This window comes from Stegodyphus dumicola, chromosome 8 (assembly GCF_044657685.1).
Source record: "Stegodyphus dumicola isolate Sdum_Otavi_A_Nest chromosome 8, ASM4465768v1".
Lineage (NCBI taxonomy): Eukaryota > Metazoa > Arthropoda > Arachnida > Araneae > Eresidae > Stegodyphus > Stegodyphus dumicola.
Genome location: NC_140775.1, coordinates 131560715 through 131586530, shown reverse-complemented (window position 1 = coordinate 131586530; position 25816 = coordinate 131560715). Strand labels below are relative to the sequence as shown.

General features: G+C 30.7%; 1 protein-coding gene across 3 annotated transcripts in view; it reads right to left on the bottom strand.

The window, feature by feature from the left end:
* Sbf (SET domain binding factor) overlaps positions 1-25816 on the bottom strand; it is a 320087-nt gene that overhangs the window by 56128 nt on the left and 238143 nt on the right. For all 3 annotated transcript variants that reach the window (XM_085822442.1, XM_085822443.1, XM_085822441.1), the window contains exons 27-32: positions 18477-18557; positions 17876-17988; positions 17346-17603; positions 16856-17088; positions 13223-13399; positions 13034-13138 (exon numbers count right to left, since the gene is read on the bottom strand). In XM_085822442.1, the coding sequence (XP_085678568.1) occupies positions 13034-13138; positions 13223-13399; positions 16856-17088; positions 17346-17603; positions 17876-17988; positions 18477-18557 (967 nt within the window). The remainder of the gene's footprint in view (positions 1-13033; positions 13139-13222; positions 13400-16855; positions 17089-17345; positions 17604-17875; positions 17989-18476; positions 18558-25816) is intronic.

The window sequence follows — 25816 nt, the reverse complement described above, 5'->3', positions numbered from 1 at the left end:
TCAGTTACAAAGTTCCGCTGTTCAAGTCCTATAATTGCTGTGTCGAGAATACCGACTAATTTGTCAATCGAAATTTTTTTGTTTTCAATAACCTGTGTCACTTTCTTTGCTATCGGAAGCGAATTATAATGACGAGGAATTTGATTTAAATCATATCAAAGACGGAGTACATCGAGATGAAATACTACATTTAGTAAAGAATTATAAGCCAAATAAAATAAAAACATCTGCCCTGAAGATAAGGATAGTGCTGACAGATCAACTTCCAATTCATTGTGCGCCACGGCTATCCCCTCGCCCACCCCGCCGTAGAGCTGCGTGAAATTGATAAACAGATTTCGGAACGGTTAAATAAACAAAGGATATGCCTTTATCCATTTTTTGCAGCAATTCTACTTTTTGTTTAATGGACTTCGAAACATCGCTTTGTAGATCCGCTTTGTAGGTCCTTTACATATTAGTAAATATATATCGGAAATTCTATTTGACGTAATCGAAAGTTCAAGCTTACTTTTATAAAATTGCTCTAACAGTCTGCAAAAAATAATAAGCCGGATCCAATTTGAAGATTAAAGAACAGAGCAATCTGCAACAATAACTGAATTAGATAATTTTAGCTTAGCTTATACCGTACGTTATACATTAAACGTGCATGCGTAAACATATTTTGGGCATGCGCACACGCATATTCGCAGCCGTAAAAGTCTTGCACATATGCGTCAACTCGACGCATGCGCAGAAAGTTTGTAGCTTTGAGGTCCGGATTATGGGTGTCTGAATTAACGACTTTTGACTGTACTAATATTGAACACTGAAATCGAATCTATCATAACAGATGAAAAAGCATATGACACTGAAATACAGGATACCTTGAAATATATATATATATATATATATAAAAAAAAAAAATTACCTTGTGCAAATTGAAGATCAGTAGAATATTTAGAAATAAAAAATGTGTTAAATTAAATGAGATGCCATCTAATTCTGCTACTATAAATACGGTAGAGAACACAAATACAAATGTCGCTAAACTTCCGATACTAACCACAAATAGATTTAAAGGCGAAATATGTGAATTTCAAAGTTTTTGGGATCAATATGAATATGGTATACATAATAACTCTGCTTTAAAGGATGTAGACAAATTTAATTACCTCACATCTTTACTAATGGACACAGCTTTATTGTCAATAAAGGGATTACCGTTAGTTGCCGAAAATTACGCTAAGGCAATAAATATTCTGAAAAAAAAAAAGGTTTGGTAGAAAGGACATTTTAATAAATGCACATACAAATCGTCTGCTGAATTTAAAGCCAGTAAAAAGAAATGGATGATATTAAAACATTACGTAACTTATATGATAGCTTAGAAATTGAAATTAGAAGCCTTGATTCCCTTAATGTTACTTCGAATTCTTACAGCTATTTGTTATGCCCACTGTTAATGAGGATACTTCCTAGCGAATTAGTTTTAGAGTTTAATCGATTGTTAACCCCTGACACAGAAATCACAGTGGCTAACATTTTCGAATTTCTGAAGAAGGAAGTTGAAAGCAGAGAGCGTACGTTTTTTCAAACATCGCCAAATTATTCTGAGTTTAACATCAGAACCGAACAACATAAACATCAATCATGAGACTTTATTAAAAGTGAGAAATATCATACTGCCTTAAAAAACAAACATTTTGTTCCAGCAGTTGCGTCGTTGAATACGAATACATCAACAGCCAATTGTATAGTTTGTGGGAAGATAGGAAATGAATCTCTGAAACATTCTACTTCAAATTGCACAATTCCAATTGAGGAGAAAAGAAAAAAATTAAAAATGGCTAACAGATGCTATTTATGTTTTCGTAGGTCTCATACGCCTGCCCGTTGCAGCTTGGATATACGCTGTGATTTATGTTCATTAAGGCATAATACTATTTTACATGATAATAAATTTGAAAATAAATGGGAAAATAAAGGTGAGCTTAAAACAGAAACATTGGTGGCGTCAATTTCGGAAAGACATAACAAAAATAGGGTTTATTTACAAACTGCAAATGCAATAGCTTTAGGTCAGAATAGAAGAAAAAATGTAAGACTTATTTTTGATTCTGCCTCTCATAAATCTTTCATCCTGACAGAAGTATCAAAAGAATTAAAATTAAGTGTTGTGGGGAAAGAAGAACTTCAGATTTACACCTTCGGCTCTACTGAGCGTACAGTTAAAAGGCTAAAAAAGATTAAGGTTATTCTTAAAGATATATGTGGACCTGAGAAAATAATTATTGAAGCTCTTGAAACCCCAGAAATTAATCAAGCTGTTATTGTTATGCCAGGAAAGGAAATACTTAATTATTGTAAGGAAAATTCAATAAGACTTGTTGATGCTACAAATATAGGTGTCCATAACTCTAAAATATCAGTATTAATTGGTAATGATTATTAGTGGAAAATAGTCACTGGGAAGGTTAAAAGATTATCAAAGGGTCTTGTTGCCTCTGAAACCTTATTTGGTTACACTATAAGTGGAACTGAAGCATTAAGTAATGTTTCTACACTTCATTCCGGAATTACGGTAATGAACGTTGTTGAGAATATTTCACATGCACATGATTTGGAGATTAGTGCAGCTCTAAAAAGGCTAAGGGATTTAGATGCAATGAATACATGACTATTCAACAAATGAAAATGACACTGAAGTTGAGGAGATTTGAAGAAACTATTGAATATAAAACCAATCGTTATGAAGTTTCATTACCTTGGAAGGACAATGTCAACAAAATGGGTAGTAATTATAACATCGCCTTAAACAGATGAACCAGTTTACTTAGAAGGTTTAAAAAAAATCCTGAAATTTATGACAAGTATTCAAGGGTAATTGAAGGTTATCTAAATAAAGGAATAGCTGAAAAGGCTCTGAAGAATTTTGAAGAAAACATCTATTATCTGCCACACCATTGTGTGTAATCAGAAAGATCACGATTCTACGAAATTAAGGGTCGTATTTGATGCTTCCTCGCATACTCATGACAGTCTATCTTTAAATGATTGCTTACATTCAGGATCAAATTTAAACCCTGAAAAATTAGATTTGCTAATTAAATTTCGTCAATACAAAATAGCATTTGCTGCAGGTATCGAAGCTGCTTTTCTATAAATTCTGTTGAAGCCTGAGGACAGAAATGCAGTAACATTTCTTTGGAATTCAAAGGAAAAGGAGGAACCAACGATTTTAAGAATGATGGGCATAATATTCGGAGCAACCTGTAGCCCCTTTTTACGAATTAACGACTTTTGACTGTACTAATATTGAACACTGAAATCGAATCTATCATAATAGATGAAAAAGAGTATGACACTGAAATACAGGATAGCTTGGAATATTTAAAAAAAAAAAAAAAAAAAAAAAAAAAAAAAAAAAAAAAAAACCTTGTGCAAATCGAAGATTAGTAGAATATTTAGAAATAAAAAATATGTTAAATTAAATGAGATGCCATCTAATTCTGCTACTACAGATACGGTAGAGAACACAAATAAAAATGGTGCTAAACTTCCGAAACTAACCATAAATAAATTTAAAGGCGAAATATGTGAATTTTAAAGTTTCTGGGATCAATATGAATCTGCTATACATAATAACTCTGCTTTAAAGGATGTAGACAAATTTAATTACCTCACATCTTTACTAACGGACACAGCTTTAATGTCAATAAAGGGATTACCGTTAGTTGCTGAAAATTACGCTAAGGCAATAAATATTCTGAAAGAAAGGTTTGGTAGAAAGGACATTTTAATAAACGCACATACGAATCGTCTGCTGAATTTAAAGCCAGTAAAAATGGATGATATTAAAACATATTATAAAGCATCACGCAAGAAAGTTGAAAGCACAATATTCGAAGATCTGTCAGCTTCTTGAAGAAAATTTTTACATAGATGATTTGATTCATGGTACAGATGATGAAGAAGAAGCTGCAGAAATTTATGAAGATATGAAAAGGATTATGATGCTTGCTAGTTTCAATATGAGAAAGTGGAGGAGCAATAATGCCCAATTACATGCAATTTGAAATGCAGCGGAAAATATGAAGTTTAATGGAGACGGAATGAATAGCACTTTGTTAGGATATATTTGGAATTATGAAGTTGGAACTGAAACTTTGAACCAAAGATGAATTACTCAAGGATCCGGCTGAGGAAATAACAAAACGGAAGATTCTTCAATTTGCAGGCGATCTATACGCCCCTATCGGTTTCATATCTCTCTTTGTTGTTGCAGCTAAAATGATGATGCAAGAATGTTGGCAAAGAGGATACCAATGGGATGCACCATTTGATCAAGAATTGCAGAACCGATTTAAAACCTGGTATAATGAAATTCTTAAATTAAAAAAATGTTGAAATTCCAAGACATTATTTCAACAATCTGTCAAAAGGTAATCTGTTGAATATTCATTTGCACTGTTTTACAGATAGTAGCCAAAAGGGATATGGTGCCATTGTATATTTGAAAATGAAATACAATGAAATACATGAAATACAATGAATACAATGAAAATGAGCTAACAAAAACATCATTTGTTATGTCCAATGCAAGAGCTGCTCCCATAAAAAAGGTTATGTTACCTCAACTGGAGCTTTTAGGAACAGTCATAGGAGCTTGACTCATCACATACATTTAACATTCATTGAAAAACATAGAAGTGAAGATTTATATGTGGACAGATTCAGAAATTGTACTATACTGGGTCAAGGCTGATCCAACGAAATGGAAACAATTTGTACAAAATAGGTGTCTAGAAATCTAAGAGAAAACTGATCCAGATTGGTGGAATTATTGTCCCAGCCATGAGAATCCTTCGGACTTATTGACGAGAGGCAGAAGGTAGAAACCCTTTCAAAAAATGAACTGTGGGATGGCCGACCTTGGCTTGTTAAAGATAACGTTTGGCCCAGATCTTCAAGAAATTTTAATGAAGATGATAAAATAACAAATTCTGAGAAACAAAAAGGAAAGAAGCAAGAAATCTTAACAGCAAACTGTATTCTTGAAAGCAGCGAATCTACCATTCCTATCGAGAACTTCAGTGACATAAAGTATATAGAATAACATCTTATGTTTTCAGATTTATCAATAATGTGAAAAACCCAAAATTAAGAAAAATTACCAAGATTATTATGGAAGATGGGAGTTGTACAGGAGTGTCATCCAGGATGAGATAGGAAAATAAGGGCTTGCACTGTCCGTTTAGCTAATGGAACTCATTTTTGTCGTCCTGTGCAGTTATTATACCCATTAGAAATGACTTGAAATCTTTGAACAGAATACAGTGAACTTAAATTGCGAACACTGCATCTATGAACATTTTAACTTGTAGAAAATTGAAAACATTTAGTATTTACAATAACTTCAGAATCCAATCCTTTGATGAACCAAGAGTTTATTGAGGGGGAGGATCTTACAGTTTATGTAGCTAGCCCCGAGAGGGCACAGCTTTTTTACTTTTAGCTTGTTATATTTTTCTTACCGCATTGCGGATTTTTGATATAGATGTAGTGGCAACCAGAGAAACATGATGAACGTTCTCATGTAAGCATACAATTGTTGTACACAGCTGTAAATAAAGCTTCTGTGTGATAAAAATGAAAAGGAATTCCAAGCGTTCCTGTGGATATTCATCAAGAAAGGTAAGCAAAATTTCACCTATAAATGTTGTTAAAATGTAAAAAATAAGAATAAGAAAATGCAAATAAGAAAAAAGATCATGAGTAGCAACAACTGCTATAGTATGCTCCCAGTACGAATCTTGTTTCTGTGTATGAAATAAAATATATTTTTATATTAAATGCTGTTTTACTCATATCCCAAAGTCAGATCAACCAATTATCACCTTTGAAACAATACACTAAATTCTGAACAGCATTTCTTATTGATTTGTTTTCAGCTGATGATTAGGCTAAAATATCAGAATCCTTAATTTTTATATATGTAAGAGATGGGAAGACTATACAATGATGTTGGGTATATTTTGCACTACTTTATTTAAAAATGTATAATATATTTTAATTTTATTTTGTTTAATATTAGTAATGCCTTAATTTGCAAAACTTATTAATTAAATGTGAATATATATATATATATATATATTCATATGTAAGAGGAATGTTAAAAGGCTAATGCTAAAAAATACATTTGATACTATAGTTCTTTAGCACAATGTAAAATCATGCAACAAATAATGTAAAAATTACAAATCGAGATGACTTCAAAATTAAAAAGGGGAAGAAAAAATTAAGAAATTTAAACACACAAACAATTAAAAAAAAACCCTTGTAAAAGTTAAAATAAATTTCCAATACACAGTAAATTGCAATAAATGGTAAATAGCGCAACTCGAGGTTTGAGCCGGATTTATGAAGGGAAAAGCAGCTCAAAACTCGAATCAAGCTAATATCTATAGCGCATTTTGTCAAACGATAATAACTGAGACTATAAACGTAATTTCTCTAATAGAATAATCCAACTTATGAATCTAAAAAAGTTAAGTAAGTCTCAATTATATCGCTCCTTTGCTCGACGCGCCGTAATTTAAATGTAAAACTTACTAATTGACAAGAAAAAGTTTTACAAGAAAACCTAGTTAGGCAAATGTACAATTAAAATAAAATAGCTAAAAAGCTATTGACAAACTGTAAATTAAATCGTAAATGTAAAATTTACTATTCTAGGCAAATGTACAATTAAAATAAATAGCTAAAAAGCTATTAGTCCAAAAAATTACACAGTTTTAAAGGATATCTCTCTAGCCTGAAAATTATAAACTTCTTAAGGAGAAGAATCAAAAGAAACATAAAAAATCACAATGAAATGGGTCTTGCAAAGACCAAAGAACACAAAAAAGAATGAAAGATACTTAAAGACGAAAGATACTTTCTAAAAAAGTCATTATCAATACCATTAATGTACAACTTCTTAGAATTAAAAGAAGCTCTAATAACACAGACCTCCTTCAAGAAGAAATACTCTACTTCATTAAAATCTTAACAAAGTAATCTTATTCCAAAAGCTATCATTAAAATTTTTTTTTAAAAGCTGGCATTTACATATTATTTTAAATTATTTGAATTAGATAATGAAATTTTTACTTAAATCCCAAGGGAAGGTAAGTGATGGATGGTTAATTCAATCGATCTAATGTAAAAATGTAACATAGTTTTCTTCTACTGCCTCAATTTTTTTTCTTAATTGGCACAGATATTCAGTTAAAATTAAATTTATTACTTAATATTGCTATTTTCTGGCCATACCTATTCTTTTATTAATTTAAGGGCTATTTTCATTTCAAAACGCTTGTTCGCCCTCTAGCGCCATCAATTAAGAGTTTTTTATTAACAAATTGCTAATTTTTCCAATTTCAACTCCTTTTGGCCAGATAAGCACTCTCTTAGAAGTTAGCCATTTTGATTTAAGCTTCACAGTTTAAACAAGACACCATCTTGTTAAAAATAGCCAGCATCATTCACCTTCTTACATCCCCATCCAAAAAATACAAGTTTTTTCTCCCTTTGGCCGTTGTTTACCAATGGCTATTGCTTCTTTACGTCAGTTTTCCCCTTCTGCGAAGCTTCACTGTATTGGGAGAAACTTAACTGCCTTACTTTTCTGGTAACACTTCTCTAGAATGCTTCGTTTTGCGGCAACCCTTTGCAGCAATTTTGATGATTTTTAAGTTGAACAGACTACAGTGCTGGACGTAATTATCTTTTGTCCTTTTTTGTATTCTTCTTTGGTCTTCGCAAAACCCATTTCAGTGTGATTTTTTACATTTCTTTTGATTCTTCTCCTTAAAAAGTTTATAATTTTCAGGCTAGAGAGATATCCCTTAAAACTGTCCAATTTTTGGACTAAAAGCTTTTTAGCTATTTATTTTCAGGGTTCATACACATTTCTGCACACAGAAATTAAGTACTTTTAAGGACCATTAATGAAAAAAAATTAAGGACCTATGAGCAAATGCTAACTGAATAAATTCAATTAAAAATATTATCTATGCCTGAATTTTACTTTTGTAATACCATCCTAAAAATAAAATAGATCCATTATTACTACACATGAATTAATTAACATAATTATTAAAAAGATTGAGAATGAAACAAACTTTAGTTAATTTATAAAGTAGCATTAAATATTTTACACTTATAATATTTGGACATATTTGAAAGAAGATATGTGGCATTTACGTTTTACTAACATTTAGCATTATGCTGATTTTATCTATGCCTGAATTTTACTTTTGTAATACCATCCTAAAAATAAAATAGATCCATTATTACTACACATGAATTAATTAACATAATTATTAAAAAGATTGAGAATGAAACAAACTTTAGTTAATTTATAAAGTAGCATTAAATATTTTACACTTATAATATTTGGACATATTTGAAAGAAGATATGTGGCATTTACGTTTTACTAACATTTAGCATTATGCTGATTTTTTTTAATGTCTCATTTTGTCACATACTTGGTCAGTCTAGAGGTTTAGTAAATATCAGGTAGATTTTATGTCAAACGGCATAGGTTAAAATGAGAAGATCATAATCAGCATGATTCATAACAAAAAGATTGAATGTTGTCACCACTGCTGCTTGTTTAGAGAGAGACCTCCTCATTAGAACAAACCTGAAAGGCCTGATGTAGGCATGGTTGGCAAGTGTTGAAAGTTAATTAGGCTTTGTTTGATGCAGTTAGTGTCATAGATTCGTGTAGAGTTCCAGGGGTTGTAACCTAGTTAATATACCATAAGGTTCCAATAATCCATTAAAGCACCAGAAGTGGTAAGTTATTTTGTATTATTTTAAGTCTCACTAGATGCAAAGAATAAGTTTTACTTGAATTTTCAAATTTTTGTATTCTATCTTGTGACCACAGTGAGTATTAATGAAAGGCAATAACTCACTTTAATATGTAGAGATAATTTTTAAGGATAAGCAGTTAGTTATAAATAATTAAATTAGGTAGTTTGATAACCTTAGTTGCTATGGATTTACATGGCCACTATTAAATTTTATTTTTTAAAAATTTTTGTTTAGCCCTATTAAATTCAAAATCTAATAAAACTTCACAGTTTAAAATACATGTAATTTATGACACAGATTCTTAAACGATATTACGATAATTACACTTTAAAAGCTACAAAACATTTATGTTTTATAACAACACCACTCAACAAAATATTTATCTGTCATTTTAATCTGAAGCCTTCCAAAACATTTTGGCTAGTTTATATCGATTTCTTTGTCTTTAAGCATCTTTTCTAACAATTAGAGATTTGTCTTAATATGCAAACCAATGCTCTCGCTAATTTCTGCGTGCTTTATCTCCTAACTTGTCAACCTCTCCATAATGTACCTATGAGGGTTTACTTGATCTGGTAAAAGTTAAATAGTCCAAAACCTCTGATAGACATGAAACAAATTATCACTATGTCTAAAAGTAACTACAAAGTCACGTAAAGGTTTACATAAACCTCTTATTTAAAAAGAACTTAAAACATAAAGGCATGTTATGATGCTAACAAAATCAATTACAGCTCACGGCGACGTAATTAAACAAGAACAGTCAAATTCAAACTAAAAATGTGGAGTAGTGGTCAAAGATTACACAATTTAATTTTAATTTAATCTGGCTCAGTAACTCTATCATATGAGGAAATAGGCATGGAAAATTAGAGTAAATGCTGAAATCATAAACAATTGGGTAATTTACATAATAATAATAATAACTGCACATTTGAAGAATAATTTTCTTTATGTATTCAGTTTCTTTCTTCTTCAACACATTTCTTTTTCATTTTAGAATTTTTGGATTTAATTAAGCATTTCTGTTATTCTAAAAAAACACTAAATGCATTTAGAATTTATAGAAAATGCGGCTAATCTTATTTCTTTAGTAATATTAACATTTATAAGAAATATGAAATATATATATGTAAAGGCCGGTTACAGATCTGATGTGGCAGAATAGTTAGAATTTAGTGACACACCAAACAACAAAATCTAGAAATGGCAAAACTTTTAGAATTTGGAGCAGGCATTGGAAGCAAAATTTAGAAAGGCACTAGGTAGCAGAATTTAGGATCCACAGAGATTGCATCAGGTGGGAAAATGCCTAGTGCCAACTATGTGTATGATGCATTAGGACAAATTAGATGAATCTTTTAAATTGTAAGTTTTCAATTTCTTTATTAATAAAAAAATTTCTTTCTATAATGCCTGACCATGTGATAAGATTAGAAGCATTTTTGATATTTTCCATACTTGAGTCTAGTGAAAAGTAGAGAAAATAAAGGGAAGATAAACATGTTAAAAGATTCTAGTATCAGAAGTAAAACATTCAAATATTATGTTTTCATTGTTCTTCCAGGCATTCTCCAAAGAATAAGAAATTCATTGCAAAGTTTCTGTAAAATACATCCATTACGTGTTGATACCATGGAGACATTTTTCATTTTGCCGAATCTTCTAGAATAGCAGGTCTATAAATCTTGCCTTCAAATCCTTCTAAACCTTCCAAGCTACAATGTCTAAAATACTAAAGAAAAATTATCCGTACCAATTCTGTAACAGCAAAAAGACAAAAATATTTTGGAAAAAAAGGAGGGAAAAGGTGTAAAATTAATTTTATAGAGAAAACAGATGCATATACTGAGACAATTACACGAGAAAAACTCTTACTATGAAAAAATTAAAAAGAAGACATTTTTAATTATTTACATAGCTAATTTTGTTTTTACTAATGGCTGTTTCGTAAACTGTGCTTTAGAGCATTATACCTTGTTTATTTTTCAGATTCAAAATATTGTATAATAAGTTGCCAAAATGAAACTTTATTATACGACAGCGAAAATTAAAAATATTTTATTTTAATGTAATTTTTAAATATAATTTCAATATATTACCATTATTTTAATGAAATTTATCAATGTTACGATGCTTTAAAAAAAATCGTCGAAAAATTCTCAGATCTCGGAATTAAAATTTTTCTATAGAAACTGATCTTAAAATTGCCAAAATGTTGATAAGTCCCCAAATTTAGAACTGTTTAATAAAAGAATTCACATCCCCAAAAGCAAAAAGTTGTTTAAGAGCTCTTTATTAGAAAAAATGAATTTCGAAATGCTTGTGTTTCACTTCTTGCTTAGAAACTGGAGTATCCCATCATTTACATTAGAAATAGAAACAAATTATAATCCATGAACCTATTCAAAAGATAACCATATATGTCAGTAAATCTCTAAAAATATTCCTCTAAAATGCTAATTCACACTCAAAATGGCAGTTGTAAAAACAGACAGAAATTTCAAATGATTAAAATTAAGTACCTTCTGCTAGTTTGGCGAAAATTAAGGACTTTTAAGGACCAAAAATCGATTCCAAAAAATCTAAGGACTTTTAAGGACTCTTAGGGACCGTACGAACCCTGATTTTAAATGTACATTTGCCTAACTAGGCTATCTTGTATAGTTTTTTCTTGTTTAATAGTAAATTTTACATTTACAATTTAATTTACAATCAATAGCTTTTTAGCTATTGTATTTTAATTGTACATTTGCCAAACTAGGCTTTTTTGTTATTTAGTAAGTTTTACAGTTAAATTACGTGCATCGGGAAAAGGAGCAATATAATTGAAACTTAACTTTTTTAGATTAATAAGTTGGATTATTCTATTAGTGAAATTATGTTTATAGTCTGAATTATAATTGTTTGACAAAACGCGCTATAGGTATTAACTTGATTCGAGTTTTGAGCTGTTTTTCCCTTGATAAATCTGACTCAAACCTCGAGTTGAGCTATTTACCATTTATTGCAATTTTTTGTACATATTTACTGTGTATTTGAAATGTATTTTAATTTTTACAAGTTTTACAAGGTTTTTTTTAAAATTGCTTGTGCATTTAAATTTCTTAATTTTTCCTCTCCCTTTTTAATTTTCAAGTCATCTCGATTTGTAATTTTTACATTTAGTTTTTACAAGATAGCTTTTGCTACTTTAACATTGTTTCTAGTTGTTATATGATTTTACATTTTTGCTAAGGAACTATAGTATCAAATGTATTTTTTAGCATTAGCCTTTTAACATTTCTCTTACATATAAAATTTTTAAAAACTTTTGCAGCTCTGTGCAAAATTCTTGACCACTGAGGTCTTTCTAATTCATATTGTCTTGCTACTTATATATATATAGGGAGAGATAAAATCAAAATAGAAATTGAAAAGCTAACAAGCAATGTGACGTAAGAGTTTTATTTTGCGTGTAAGCTGTTTTTTCACTTTTTCATGTTAATATTTTTTTAAAAATTACTTCTATGTTACTATTTTAGAAATACTGTGTTGAACAATTTCATGGAGCTACAGCTCCTGGTAACTTTTTAGCAAGCTCGCTACAATATTTCTTCCTATTTTATAGGGAGAGAGATATATATATATCCACATATAACACAAATATCAGTTTAATGCAATTTTTGCTTTTGTGCACATAAGTCCCGAGGTACTTCAACTATAAATATGCAAGCAATATTTTTACCTACATTTTATTTAGTTTAAATTCAAACTTGAACAACAGCTATGACAAATTCAAATAACAATTTACAATAATTATTTACAATTAAAAAGAATGGAAATTTTTCAAGCAAAAAGTTTTAAGCATATTAAAGGCAATAAATTCTTTACACTCTTAACATTATTTTATACATTTTCACTTTTAATAAATGTACTAAAATAAGTGTAATTTTGCAGCAGTTAATACATGCACAATTAGTTTTATACTCATATCTTAGTCTATTTCTACATTAATCTGAACCAGTAAAAATCGGCAAAATATTCAAGTATAAGATTTCAGAAATTCATTTCAGAAATTATGCCCTAATTCAGGTTTTCAAAATTCCTACTTTAGTTTAAATTTACTGAAATTTTAAAATAAAAATTTACTGCACATCAAATTGATGAAATATGTTAAAAGAATTGGTAAGAAATTAATACCTGAGTTGTAACATCCCAACCATCTTCTAAACAGATCATAACAGAAGATCCTTGTACATCCATTAAATCAACAATAGCACCAGATAATTGAAGAATACCTTGAAGCTAAACATATACATATATTAAATAGTTATCTTATTAGAATCTTGGGCATTTACAATAACTTTTAATTATTATTATGACACACACCTGATTTAACCATTCAGAATTTTCAACTGCCCTTAGAAACAACTGATCTGGATCAGTTACTGGTGCACTTGGAACACAAGCTCGTAGAAGTTTCTTAAAACTGGCTTTCACATGCCTAACCTCAGGAAATTCAACAGGTATGAAATCACAATTTGGAAACGATTCTGCCTTGATACCCTAAAAGTATTAATTTATTATTAAATTAGATATTTATGCACACATACACAAAGTTCATAAGTTTTTTTAGGGTATGTTACAAAATACATTTTTAGAATAGTAAGAAAATGCAGAAACTAACTTAAATAGATTTAACTTCGATTTTAAATAAAAATAAGAATTTAAATAATTTTCTCGTTAAAAAATGGAACTTTTGTAAAATAAAAATTCACAAATGAAAACTTTGCATTCATGTGCCAAATAAGTAAAAAATTTGAAAAGCAAATCCTTGTCTCAGTAGTCAAATAAACTGTTGTAACAACAACAATAATAATAAATTGGAAACTTCTGATATATCTTTCACTTGATTTTTTACTGCTTTCTTGAAATATGTAGAACGTCATACATCTGAAGCAGGAAGATATTTTATAAAATATTCATTCACAGTTGAGTGATTTCATTTATGGATTAAACAATGGCATATTGGTCTTTAAAGAGATGATTACCACGTCCATAATAAAATCTTCTTTTTTCATTCTGGCAGACTTTTAAAATGAAAACCACTGACAACTGCATCTGTCATTTAATTTCCCGTGGGCCTGGAATGGGTTCACTTTTCTAATTTAAATGATTATTACAGTATGCTTCATCATAACTTAATAAATCTGATTCTTAATACTTGTTTTTACGAAGACTCAGCATTACATGAATATTACAATATTTACACAAAACAATGTACAACACCTCTCATACAAACTACTTAGTTCTGTTAATTACTTCCTTCTTATGCTGCTTAGTCAATGATTTTAATTCCAATCCAGTCTAGCCTAATGCCTTTAAAATTCTACCAACTTAACCCTTCATTTTTCATCACTATTTCTGCTGACAGATGGCACTATCGGCTCTTCCATTGGTCGCCTGTAGGGTATAAATATGATCAACATTCGCTTTCTCACTTTTGCAGAATTTTTTGCTCCTGATGAAGGGGGACCCGTATTGCCTTCAATTGAATTAGGAAAATTATTGAATGGAATTTTCCTATGTTTAGTGTTTATCTATGTCAAATCCTAAAATAATTCTCATCCTCTATACAGTCAAAAGTCTTTAATCCGGACTCATCGGGACTTCAGCGATTCCGGATCATCAGTTTTTCCGGATTATAGATCATCAGTTTAAATCTGGTAAAATGGCATGCAGCAATTATAAAATTAAAAATATGAAATCTTAATTTATGAAATAAAGAGCAATTATGAAATTATGATCTAAAGGATATCAAAATTTACAAAAAAAAAAAAAAAAAAAAAAAAAAAAAAGCTTAATATTTATTTGTTTACTTTATTAAACATTTCTTTCAATGCGCGCATGCGTAAAGCATACACTACGCATAGTCGAAATTAGAAAATTGCAACCAGAAAACTATTTGATGTGTACTCGTGATATTTCTAATGACGAGAAATTTGATTCAAATCATATCAAAGACGGAATACATCGAGATGAAATACTACATTTAGTAAGGAATTATAAGCTGAGTAAAATAAAAACATCTGCCCTGAAGATAAGGATAGTGCTGACAGATCAACTTCCAGTTCATTGCGTGCCGCAACGTTCTCCCACGTCTAACGTTTCTGCGCATGCGTTAACGCATGCACAGAAAGTTTGCAGCTTTGAGGTCCGGATAATAGATCATTCCGGATTATGGTCGTCCGAATTAAAGACTTTTGACTGTACTTGTTTTGATCAAAAAATAAATAAAAAATTGTATACAAAATAAAATTGTTACTAAAATGCAATTCTTTTCTTTAAATTGTGTTGAGAAAATAAATATCAAGATTCAGGAGTTTTAACTGTGTACTTTATTTGCCAAATTTTATTTGTGTCCCCTTAATAATGTCTTCTTAACAGATTTTTTAAAAATTGCATTCTTAAAATTTTTCATTACATGGAGATTAAAATTTTGCTTTAATTAAAAAATGTTACTAATATATAATGCAAGATTTTTGTTTCTTACTGTTATTATTGTACGAGGGTTGGAACTTTAATAGTGGCAACTATTTATTTATAAGGAATACAAAAGTGATTCATGTCACCATGTTTTACAGTCCTTCAATATAGTCGCCAGCATTGTGTACAACCCGTTTCCAACGATGTGGAAGTCGCAGAATACCTGTAGCAGCGCCTGTTTTGTTGATAGTTTGAATGGACCGGTCTACTGCCGCAAGAATCTCAGGAACAGTTTGGAAGCGAGCGCCACGAAGTGGTTCCTTCATCTTAGGAATTAAGTCATAGTCACAAGGGCTTAGATCTGGGGAGTATGGTGGATGGTAAAGCACTTCCCAGCCCCATTGCTTGAACAAATCAGTCACAGCTTGCGCTGCATGCGGCCGAGCATTGCCATGCAAAATGAGAGGAGCGTTCTGCAGAAAGTGTCGCCGTTTTTTTTTCGGAGATTGTGCTCCAAAAATGAGCAGTAATACTGCACAGCGACGGTTTGCTGTGGAGGAATGGTATGTGTTAGGATGACACCATCACAGTCGTACACGAAAATCACCATAACTTTCACATTGCTGGGGTTCTGACGAAATTTCGAACGTTGTGGTGACCCATGATGACGCCATTCGTCTGATTGGCATTTCAGTTCTGGCTGGTACGATCGGGCCCAAGTCTCATCCAGCGTAATGATAGGCCGTAAAAAAGCATCTCCTTCGCGCTCGTAGAGCTCCAGGTGGGTTTGAGCAGCATCGTATCATAGCCATTTCTGCATTTCCGTCAATTGATGTGGAACCCATCGTGAAGCAATTTTTCTCATGTACAAGCGTTCCTTCAGAATGTGCAGCACAGTCGTATGCGGTAATCCTGTTTGTCCGGCCAGCTGACGAATCATTTGGCGGCGATCACTGTCCATTAGTGCGGCAGCAGCTTGCACGTCTGCATCGCTGACACTCGGACGACCTCGCCGCAGCATGTCTGCCACGTTTTGGCGTCCTTCATTGAATGCTTTCACCCATCTTGCTACGGTTCTGTAAGGCATTGCAGATTCCCCGCAAGCCTCTTGAAGCCCTTGATGACACTGTCGTGCTGTACGACCTCTGGCACATTCAATTTTTATCCAACATCTTTGTTCTTGTTTTGAAAACATCCTGACAACACTTACTTTAGACAGTGGGCTAATACAAGGATCCGTGCTTCACGTCACTCCACATGCGCGTGACGTAAGCAGGACGAGTCTTTTTGCTAAGAGGTAAGGTAGGTATGTAGTTCACGTGTGGTACATGCATTATTCTTTCGTTTTGTTGCATAGTGTTTTTTCAGCTGTGTTGCCACTATTAAAGTTCCAACCCTCGTATATAGAAACCGAGCTATTTATTTAAGAAACTCAACAACTTTTAAAGATCTGAATTCAAGAAAATTCAAAATAAATCCCACTTCTAATTTTCTAGCACATTTAAGACCCCCCCAAAAAACCACTACAAATACAACCTTTATTTGAGCCTTCTCTCCAAAAACATAAAGAGCTACTCTATGTAGAGTGTGAGTTGTAGCATCTAATATATCAGGAATATCAGACAACCTTCCTCCAGCCCTAAGGCTGAATTCGGAACCTAGGCTTGTAGTAGAACCTTGCCTCCTCTCTTTTAAGCTTCCCCACCTTAGCTCAGGGAAGTTCGAAGCACCTCTGTTCATTCGAAAATCCATTTTGTTGGTACTAACACCTGTAATCAAATACACCATTTTTATTTGAAATGAAGCTTCAAAAGTGAAAGTGATATCTTTCACAATTAATGCATACTACAGGTATAAAATTAATGTACATATAGCAAACATTATAAGATGATAAAACAATGTTACTTATGAAAGCCTTTTTCACCCAATAATGTAAGAGAGTTGAATAATATAATAATATTTATAATATATATTTGTCATTAAGCAATATGCTTTTATTAGTATTAACGAATTTAAATTTGCTTACGTCTTCCTCCTTTTCCACCTGATGATCTAAGACTATTCACAGCTTTTTGCAATGGATTAGTCCTCCGTGCAATTTCTGGTGTCAAAGTAGGAAAGTTATCCAGACCACCAACACCCATAACAAGAGAGGTTATACTTAGTGTTGAATCATGCATATCACTACTGCATGCTGGTCGCATAGTAGATGATGGAGTAGAATTCACAACTGCACACATAAATTTTTCTTGTTCTAAATGCACAGAAGTTTCACTTGATGTACCTGGTAAGATTGTAATGAAGATGAATAAAAATAAATCACAAAATTTTCTTGAAACATTCTCACAACACTTTTTTTTTTACATTCATCGAGCATTAAAAATATCCATCTAAACAGAATTTAATAAAGTGAAGCAAATTTCAGTTATGTGAACTTATGATGAATAACAGTAATAGTTTAATCTAAACTTATCATGAAAAAACTAAGTATTTGCTATGATTAATTTTAAAATATAAACACATATTTTCCATTCTCTTATAAGAATTATTACATACTAGTAGATGATGGATGCCCTTTTAACATTCCAATGACACCCTTTCCATGAAAACTACTGGCTCGTAGAAGTAATGCTTTTGTGCGAGGATGTCTCCATGTTATAACTGGGAACCTAGAATAGGTTTCAGTACATCAAATACATAAATTGTGAATAAAAATAGCATGATTACTAATGCAAAATTTAAAGAAAGGCTAAACTGACTTATAAGTTCTTGATATAATTAACTAAGCAATAGAAATAATGCAAATGAGCCATTAATAACGAATCTACTTGTAATATGCATACAGATACAAAATCAACATTTATGTACTATTGCATAACACATTTTATAAAATGGAAGGTAACATATCAAATTTACACATTATGTGTTTGTAATGTTAAGTACTTAACATATAAAAATGAGAAAAATGATGCAGCAAAATCACATGTTACATCACAGGTAATACACTTAATTTGTTAAACAATATGCAATAAAAATATTAGTATTGATATTTCAATCAATTTTCATACAGACTTTACTTGCAGCATTTATTAATAATGAAAATATTTCATAGAAAATTACATACACAGCTTTTGAATAATTACAAATATAAACTAACCTTCCATGCCTATGGCATCGACAAATTTTTCTAATACTTTCATCACTTACAGACTGAGGAACTACCAGTAATGCAGGATAACTAAAATAAGAATGTTTTACTGCATAAAAAAAAATGTGTAAAACAGAAAAACTATACACACATATATTTTAATAAAAAAGTGTAAAAAAAAAAAAAATCACAAGTTTGATATAATTCTGAAAAGTTTGATTTTTTGAATTTTACAGGAATGGTTAAAATATACACAGAGAGATTCTGAATATTTTAGAACAGAATTCTAACTATCTGTGATACTGACAATACACGAACTATCAATCTAACTATCCTAACAATATATACTGACAATTCACGAACAATCTGTTCTAACTATCTGTAATATAATATCCAATAGTGATATTAAAATTTAAATCTAATTAAAAATTTTTCGGTGAAAAAAGCAAGTTTTACTACATTTTAAAGATATGATCGATTCTTTAAGCATCAGAATTATAAATTTGATTCCTGCTCTCTCCCCCTGCTTATGAGAGTTCTGAATAAATAAACTCCCATATATACTTAAGCCTTATTGAGCACCCACGCTAGTTATCTTACCGCCTGGTACAGTCTCTGCGAGTCCTAAATTCTGCGACTTGGCCCTGGCACTGGTTCTGGGTTTATGTTATGTGAATAAAAAATCAGTTCTTAATTCAAATATCCCTAAACGTAATCTATGGATTGATGAGTATCAACAAAATCTATTTTTAGCATATGGAAAGAAAATTTTTTGGTAAATTTTTCCTCGTCAACATTTTTTAGCACATTTAACTTAAATCTGTAATCATCGCCAAGTGTAATGCCAACATAAAAGGTTACCATACTCCTTTATTATTCAATTACTAACATAAAAAATTGTTTAGGCATCGCTACACGAGTCATCACTCAAGTTGTCATGTTTTGATAAACATGCGGTGAGGAAAGGAAAGTATAATAAATAATGATTCGCCAGGTTGGCGTCAGATCAATGATGTATCTATGTGGAATGTTTCGGTGTGAGATGCAGCAACGGAGCCAAATTACTGATCGCAGAAATTTATGCTAAAATAATTGTTTCTTAGATAACAAGGTATTTTATTTAGTGTTGAAGTGAAATTAAGAGTCAGGACTCTCCACATGCTTTATTATGCACAAGGAGAGAATCAAATGCGCATGCATAAAGCCTCCAAGAAAACATTGTTGGTGGTTTTGAGGTCTGGATTTCGGACTTAATTATTGTATTAAAGAAATTTTAAGTTGATAAAAATCAAGTTTAACAAGCAATACTTATGATATAATTATTTTAAATTACTACTTTTCCATCCATGCTTTGAAGGAATATAATATCTTCTCTCAGACTTTTTATATAAACCTTCTATCAAAAGTTAGTTAAACCTGCACATTGCATAAACTGAAGTTCTACTTACCCATAACAGGTGAATACTTTTTAAACAAAGTAAATTATGACAAAGAAGTTCTGTACTAAAAAAAAAAATAAATGGTAAAAAAGAAGAAAATGAAATAAAATTTACCATTTTACAAAATTTTATACTGCTCAATTTCACTGAGAATTTTCTGACAAGAAATTTAATAAAATGTTAATGTAAAGCTATAACAACTTATACTCATTCACCTTAAAAAAAGTCTTTTCAATTGAGTTTCCTCAGCAACACAATAAGACACAAACTAAAACAGTTCTTTGCAACAAAGAGATAAGTACACAGTACAAAGTCTGAAATCTGCACATTTAGTATTTAAGATCACTAACAATTCTTTTCTCTTTTTTCAAGAATTTTTCCCTCTTACAAAGTCTACAACTGGAGAATAAAAACAAGAGTGCTGTAGAAGTGATTTCTCTCAGGACTAACTGAGATTAATCTGTCTCACTTTTAAACATAAGCTGTCTAGGAAATCAGACTGACAATACATCAATTTGCCATGACTGCACTTTTAGCACTTGAGTATTTTTTGTGGAGGGATAGCATTTTTCTATCTGAACTTAAGTCCCAAGACATATCTGTTTAAAGTAGTTTATCACTCATATAGGTTTTCTTTTGTATGTATAGCAGCAGGGAAAATAATTAAATTTTGATTAACTTCAGTTAATAACAAATTGTGCTCTTCCCTAAACTTTCGGATATGCAGAGTTTATTATTCTGATTTATTATTATTAATATTATTCAAATTATAGTTTTAGTATATAATGATGTCTCTATTTTTTTCTTTCCCTGAAAATGTACATCAGTCAATCAGAAAATGAATATCAGAACTTTGTTGCCATCGAAACGCATATATAAAGTAATTCCTTAGAACAGAGGTCCCCAACCATTTTGTCCCCAAGAGCATATTCTAGAATATGTGTTGGATGGCAGGCACCATATACTTTTTCAAGTAATTTATAGTTGGGTACAGTTAATAATACATACACATAAAAAATATTAAAAAAAAAAAAAAAAAAAAAAAAAAAAAAAAGAGATTGGTCGCATTTCACTTTGTGCTGGTATCTGTGTTGGGCACAATTCCTATTTCATTAAAAATTAGAAAACTTTCACATAGAATATTACTGAAAATTAAAACATTTTTATTACGAATGCACAGCGGCAGGCACACGTTAACCCTTTGAGGTTCGGTGCATAAAAAAAATTTTTTGGGAAAAAATAACTTTACACATAGATAACTAGCCCCCAATACAATTTTATTTCATGCAAAAAAAAAAAAAAGTCCACCTTTAAGGTAATTCATGACATGGTGGGATACCGCTTGTCTTACCGTGCACACACCTAAGAGCAGTAAAATGGCATCTTTGCCACAGCATAAATTCCAACATGCTTATCTAAAGTGCTAGTTTTAGCAACCAAATGAAAATGCAAGATATAAAAAACGCTTTTGAATAATTATCTAGAAAATATTGATCATATTCACAAAAAATATTTTTTTCACAAAAATTACATAATTTAAAAAAAATCTCTCTCTGTATGACTTTTTAGACATTTTTTAATGATTTCATAATAGATTTGAAACAGAGAAGATTTTCACTTCAGTACTTTATTTGCTACAGGTTTGAAAAGGAAGTTATTTAGAAGGCCGCCATGATTTACATTTCATCCACTTTTCCTCTGCTTGGGATATTTTTCTATGGTAAATCACACTTACACATCCATTCAGTATTCAATGACATTTCATGTTACAGAGTTATATTTTCATTTCTTTCGGCAAAAATACTAAGTATTTTTCAAGTTTTAATATTATTGCAATTTATTAAAAGATATAAATTTGCATTACCAACATATAAAATGAACATTATACTTGAATTTAAAAATATTTGAGTGGTGCTGCCATCTAGTAGCAGCAATTCCTACATGCGCAGTGGGACATATATGGTCCCACCTTTTAATTTCATCCATTTTAATTAATATATATGAATTCAAATAATAATTTTTTTAGAAAAAGAAACTTTCACATAAAAATTTCATTATAACACCAAAAGTTGTTCAGACGATTTAAATTGCATTAGAAATAAATTAAAAAAAAAAAAAAAAAAAACTGCTTCAAAATTAGACCTGCAAAGAATTTTTATTTTACATTATTTCCATGAATGAATACTAGTGCTGCCATCTGTTATACATTTAGAGAACTAAAAGGCATAATTGTATGTATTTTAAATGGAATTTTCCAGCTTTCATCTGGGAGATAAAAACTGATAAAAAGGTGGGACACCTGGTATCCCACTGCTCGTCAAAGGGTTAAATGATAGGCGGGCACCATGGTCCTGCGGATGTAGTGTTTGGAATTCCTGCCTTAGAAGCTGATACTAAAGCATAAGACTAACCAAGAAATCTAAAAGTATTTTAATATAAAATCTGATACATGAGGCATTGTAAAATCACATAAGGATGCATTGACGGATATTTTAAAAAGTGCTTGGTTATAATTCTTAAGCCAGCAATCAAATCCGATAATGATGATGAAAGCTGAGAATCCAAAGATTTACAGATATCACAACGAAAAGTGAAATTTTCTGATTATAAGAATATGATAAAAAATACTAAATGAAGATAATGCAATTGAAGCCTTACATTGAAATGACAAAGCCTCAATCATCAATCAATTCATGGAACGGCAAATATTGGTAGCATGGTTTTAAATCCAGAAAATATTACCACTTTGGACTTGAGTTACATTTTAATTTCCCATGATGGTGATTCAGAAAAAAAAAAAAAAAAAAAAAAAAAAATCTTTTATGCAAAATATTTCTTTTTTAAAGGAATATTAAATAAAGAACACTTTTTTGTAATAGTATCTACATGTTACTTTAGAAGATTTTAAACTGATCATATAAAATCTGGAATCAAAGAAGCCCCATTATTCTGGATCTCGGACATTACATTGTACTATTTCATTATTGAATGATGACTCAATTCTCTAACAGTCATCTAATAGTAGATCCTTTATTCCATACTGCCTCTACTGTACAAAATCCAGCAAAAAGTTAACTTCAATTCATGACATCACACAAAGGAGAAGGTTCAGATATAACTCAATGGCATATTATCATGTTAAGAGCTCACTGCTAAAAGGGTGAATGTATACAAATGATTTACAAGAATCAGAGGCCATTATTCAGTAATACTATATGTAATAAGAATACACCTGGACTGAATATATCTGGATAATGCAAATGCAGAATTGTAAATTGCAGAATACCTGGACTACACGCAAACTGAATATAACTAGACATTTGTCAGATATAGCATTTTTAACAATCACTACAACTATATCTGTAATTATCTATATGCAGGATATATGTAGAATTTTAAATCATTAGACCAATAATATCCATTCATGCTTGTCCCATTGACAATGTTTAAAAATCAAAGCAAGAAGAACCTTGTGCTGTGAAATTAGTAACAGAATAAAGTCATTAATTTCTGCACCCAAAAGAAGAATGTACTGAATACTGCTCTTAACTAAAATAACATCACATCATATCTGCTGCTACAAAATATGACAAGTGATGCTATCACAATTTTTATTTAATTCAATTGTACTCTCTATATGTCTTTTCAAAAAGTAGTTGCATTTTTTTTAATCTTCTTACTTTAGTACTTACTACTAAATCTCCTTTAAAATCAGTTTTCTGAGATTTTTGTTATAAGCTTTATGACAAATTGATTATAAATGGATTTCAGTTACAGAATATTTACTAAACCCATGTAGAACATTTATCAAAAACATGTGAAAGAATATTATAAATTATTTTATCAGGAGTTCTCTAAATCATTGAATATTTTAGAAATTATCCTTTATATCTAAGGTTATCAGATCAACCTATTTCAGTTCTAATATAAAAGAATACTTTTAATAGTCATAATGGGGCTAATAAAATATATTTTATACTAGATGATCATTTTTACAGTTTCTATATTGAGAATATACCATTTTACTTTCATGAAACAACAGTATTATACCAATACAATTTAAAAATCTATTTTTAGAACATTTATTTTGGAAGGGTAGGTATTTTAATTTTACTGATGCACGTGTTTTTTAATAAGACCTACAATTAAGCAGTTTTAAGGTTTTACAGAAGAAATTTTATTATTTTGATTGATTACAACACAGCATGCAAAGGCAATCTGCCTGAGGGCAGGGATACCTTTCCAATGGAATGTATCTTGTGTTCATGTTATACATGGGAAAAACCAAGCAAACACCTATTCAAGTAGCCCATCCATTGGGATCTGTACCCAAGTCAAACTACCAATGTTCAGCGACTAGTGTTGAAAATAGCCTCAACACAAACAAAAGAGGACATTTCTGTTTGTTAACATTGGCAACAGTAGTTCAGTTTCAAAAAAAAGAAACATTTGATGTCTGCTATAATTCTTTTAGTATCATCTGTGATTTTGTGTTGATATGCACTATTTTGTAGCTATGTTTGTTTTTATGTTCATCGTAAGAATTATGAATTATAGAAGTGTTTTCTACAAAAATCAGTCTTCAAGTACTGCTTGATATTTTTCTACGAATTAAGCTAATTCCACAATTTGAATCTTTGGAAGAAAAAACGGTAAGTGAAACCTTTTTTCTAAATTTAGAATTTTTTAATCTGAAAAATTTTACTGTAGTTTTTCAACATGACATATCTGCCAGGATACCGAGCTTAATTAACTGATTTTTATATTCTGAAATTAAATTCTGAATGTAATTTGAATTCTGAACAGTATTCTCAGAAATTTGTATTTGCGTCAAAATACAGCTGAAGCAGACTCATATGAGCTATTAAAAAGGCAAACTTAAATCATCAAGAACAGCTGCTACAAAGGCATTGATGATTTGGAAGCTGAAATATTGAACACAGATTTCATTGTTGGAAAGAGAGATGAGTTTATAGAAATTTTTTCCATTAAATTTGAACCTCTAGCTTTAGCTGATCAACAACTTGAACCACTTTTGAAGCCTGAAGAATTTGATATTAAATCTGAAACTACACAAAAAATAGAGAGAAAAAGTATTGCTTTGGCAATTTCCTGTGAAGAGGAAAATCAAAGTATTTGTGAAAGCTCAAGTCATGACATGTCTTCGACTAAAACAAATTTTGAACACTGATAGCATTCTTATTCGAGATCCAAAATATCATATTGCCCGATTCTATGGAGATGATGGCTCAAAATGGTTTACCATTTATAATAGTTTCAAACAGCTGTTTGCAATAATGAGACCCTAAACAAAGTAGATAAATTTAGTTATTTAAAGGCTAATTTTTTTTGGGGGGGTCTGCTTTGAACACTGTAGAGGGTTTTCCTATTTTGGCAGAAGTCGACGATTAAGCTACACAATTATTAAAAAACAAATTTGCCAAACTTGAGACATTCAAGCACACATGAACAAGATTTTAACTACCATTAAAAATTGCTAATGATACTACATCTTTTAAGAAATTTGTCGATAAATGCAAGTGCCATTAAGCCATTTAGACTCATTAAATGACTCTCCCACACATTATGGAAGTATTTTGTGCTCTATGCTATTAAAACTTATTCCAAACAATTTAGTGTTAGACTATCATAAGAAGGCAAATCTTGCTCGGACATTCAATGTTTGCTTTCGCTTCTTACCCATACATTGACAGTGAATGAATAATATATTTTAATAACAAATCGTCTTTTGAATTATGCAATTGAAAATAAAATTGCAAATATATTTTTTGTGATAATGAAACTTGAATAAAAGAAACAAAAGTTAAAGGATCTTCTAATTACAAATGAATTACTGATGGCATCAGTTGGGAGTAATACAGACAAAAAGAAAAATTGTTTATTTTGCGA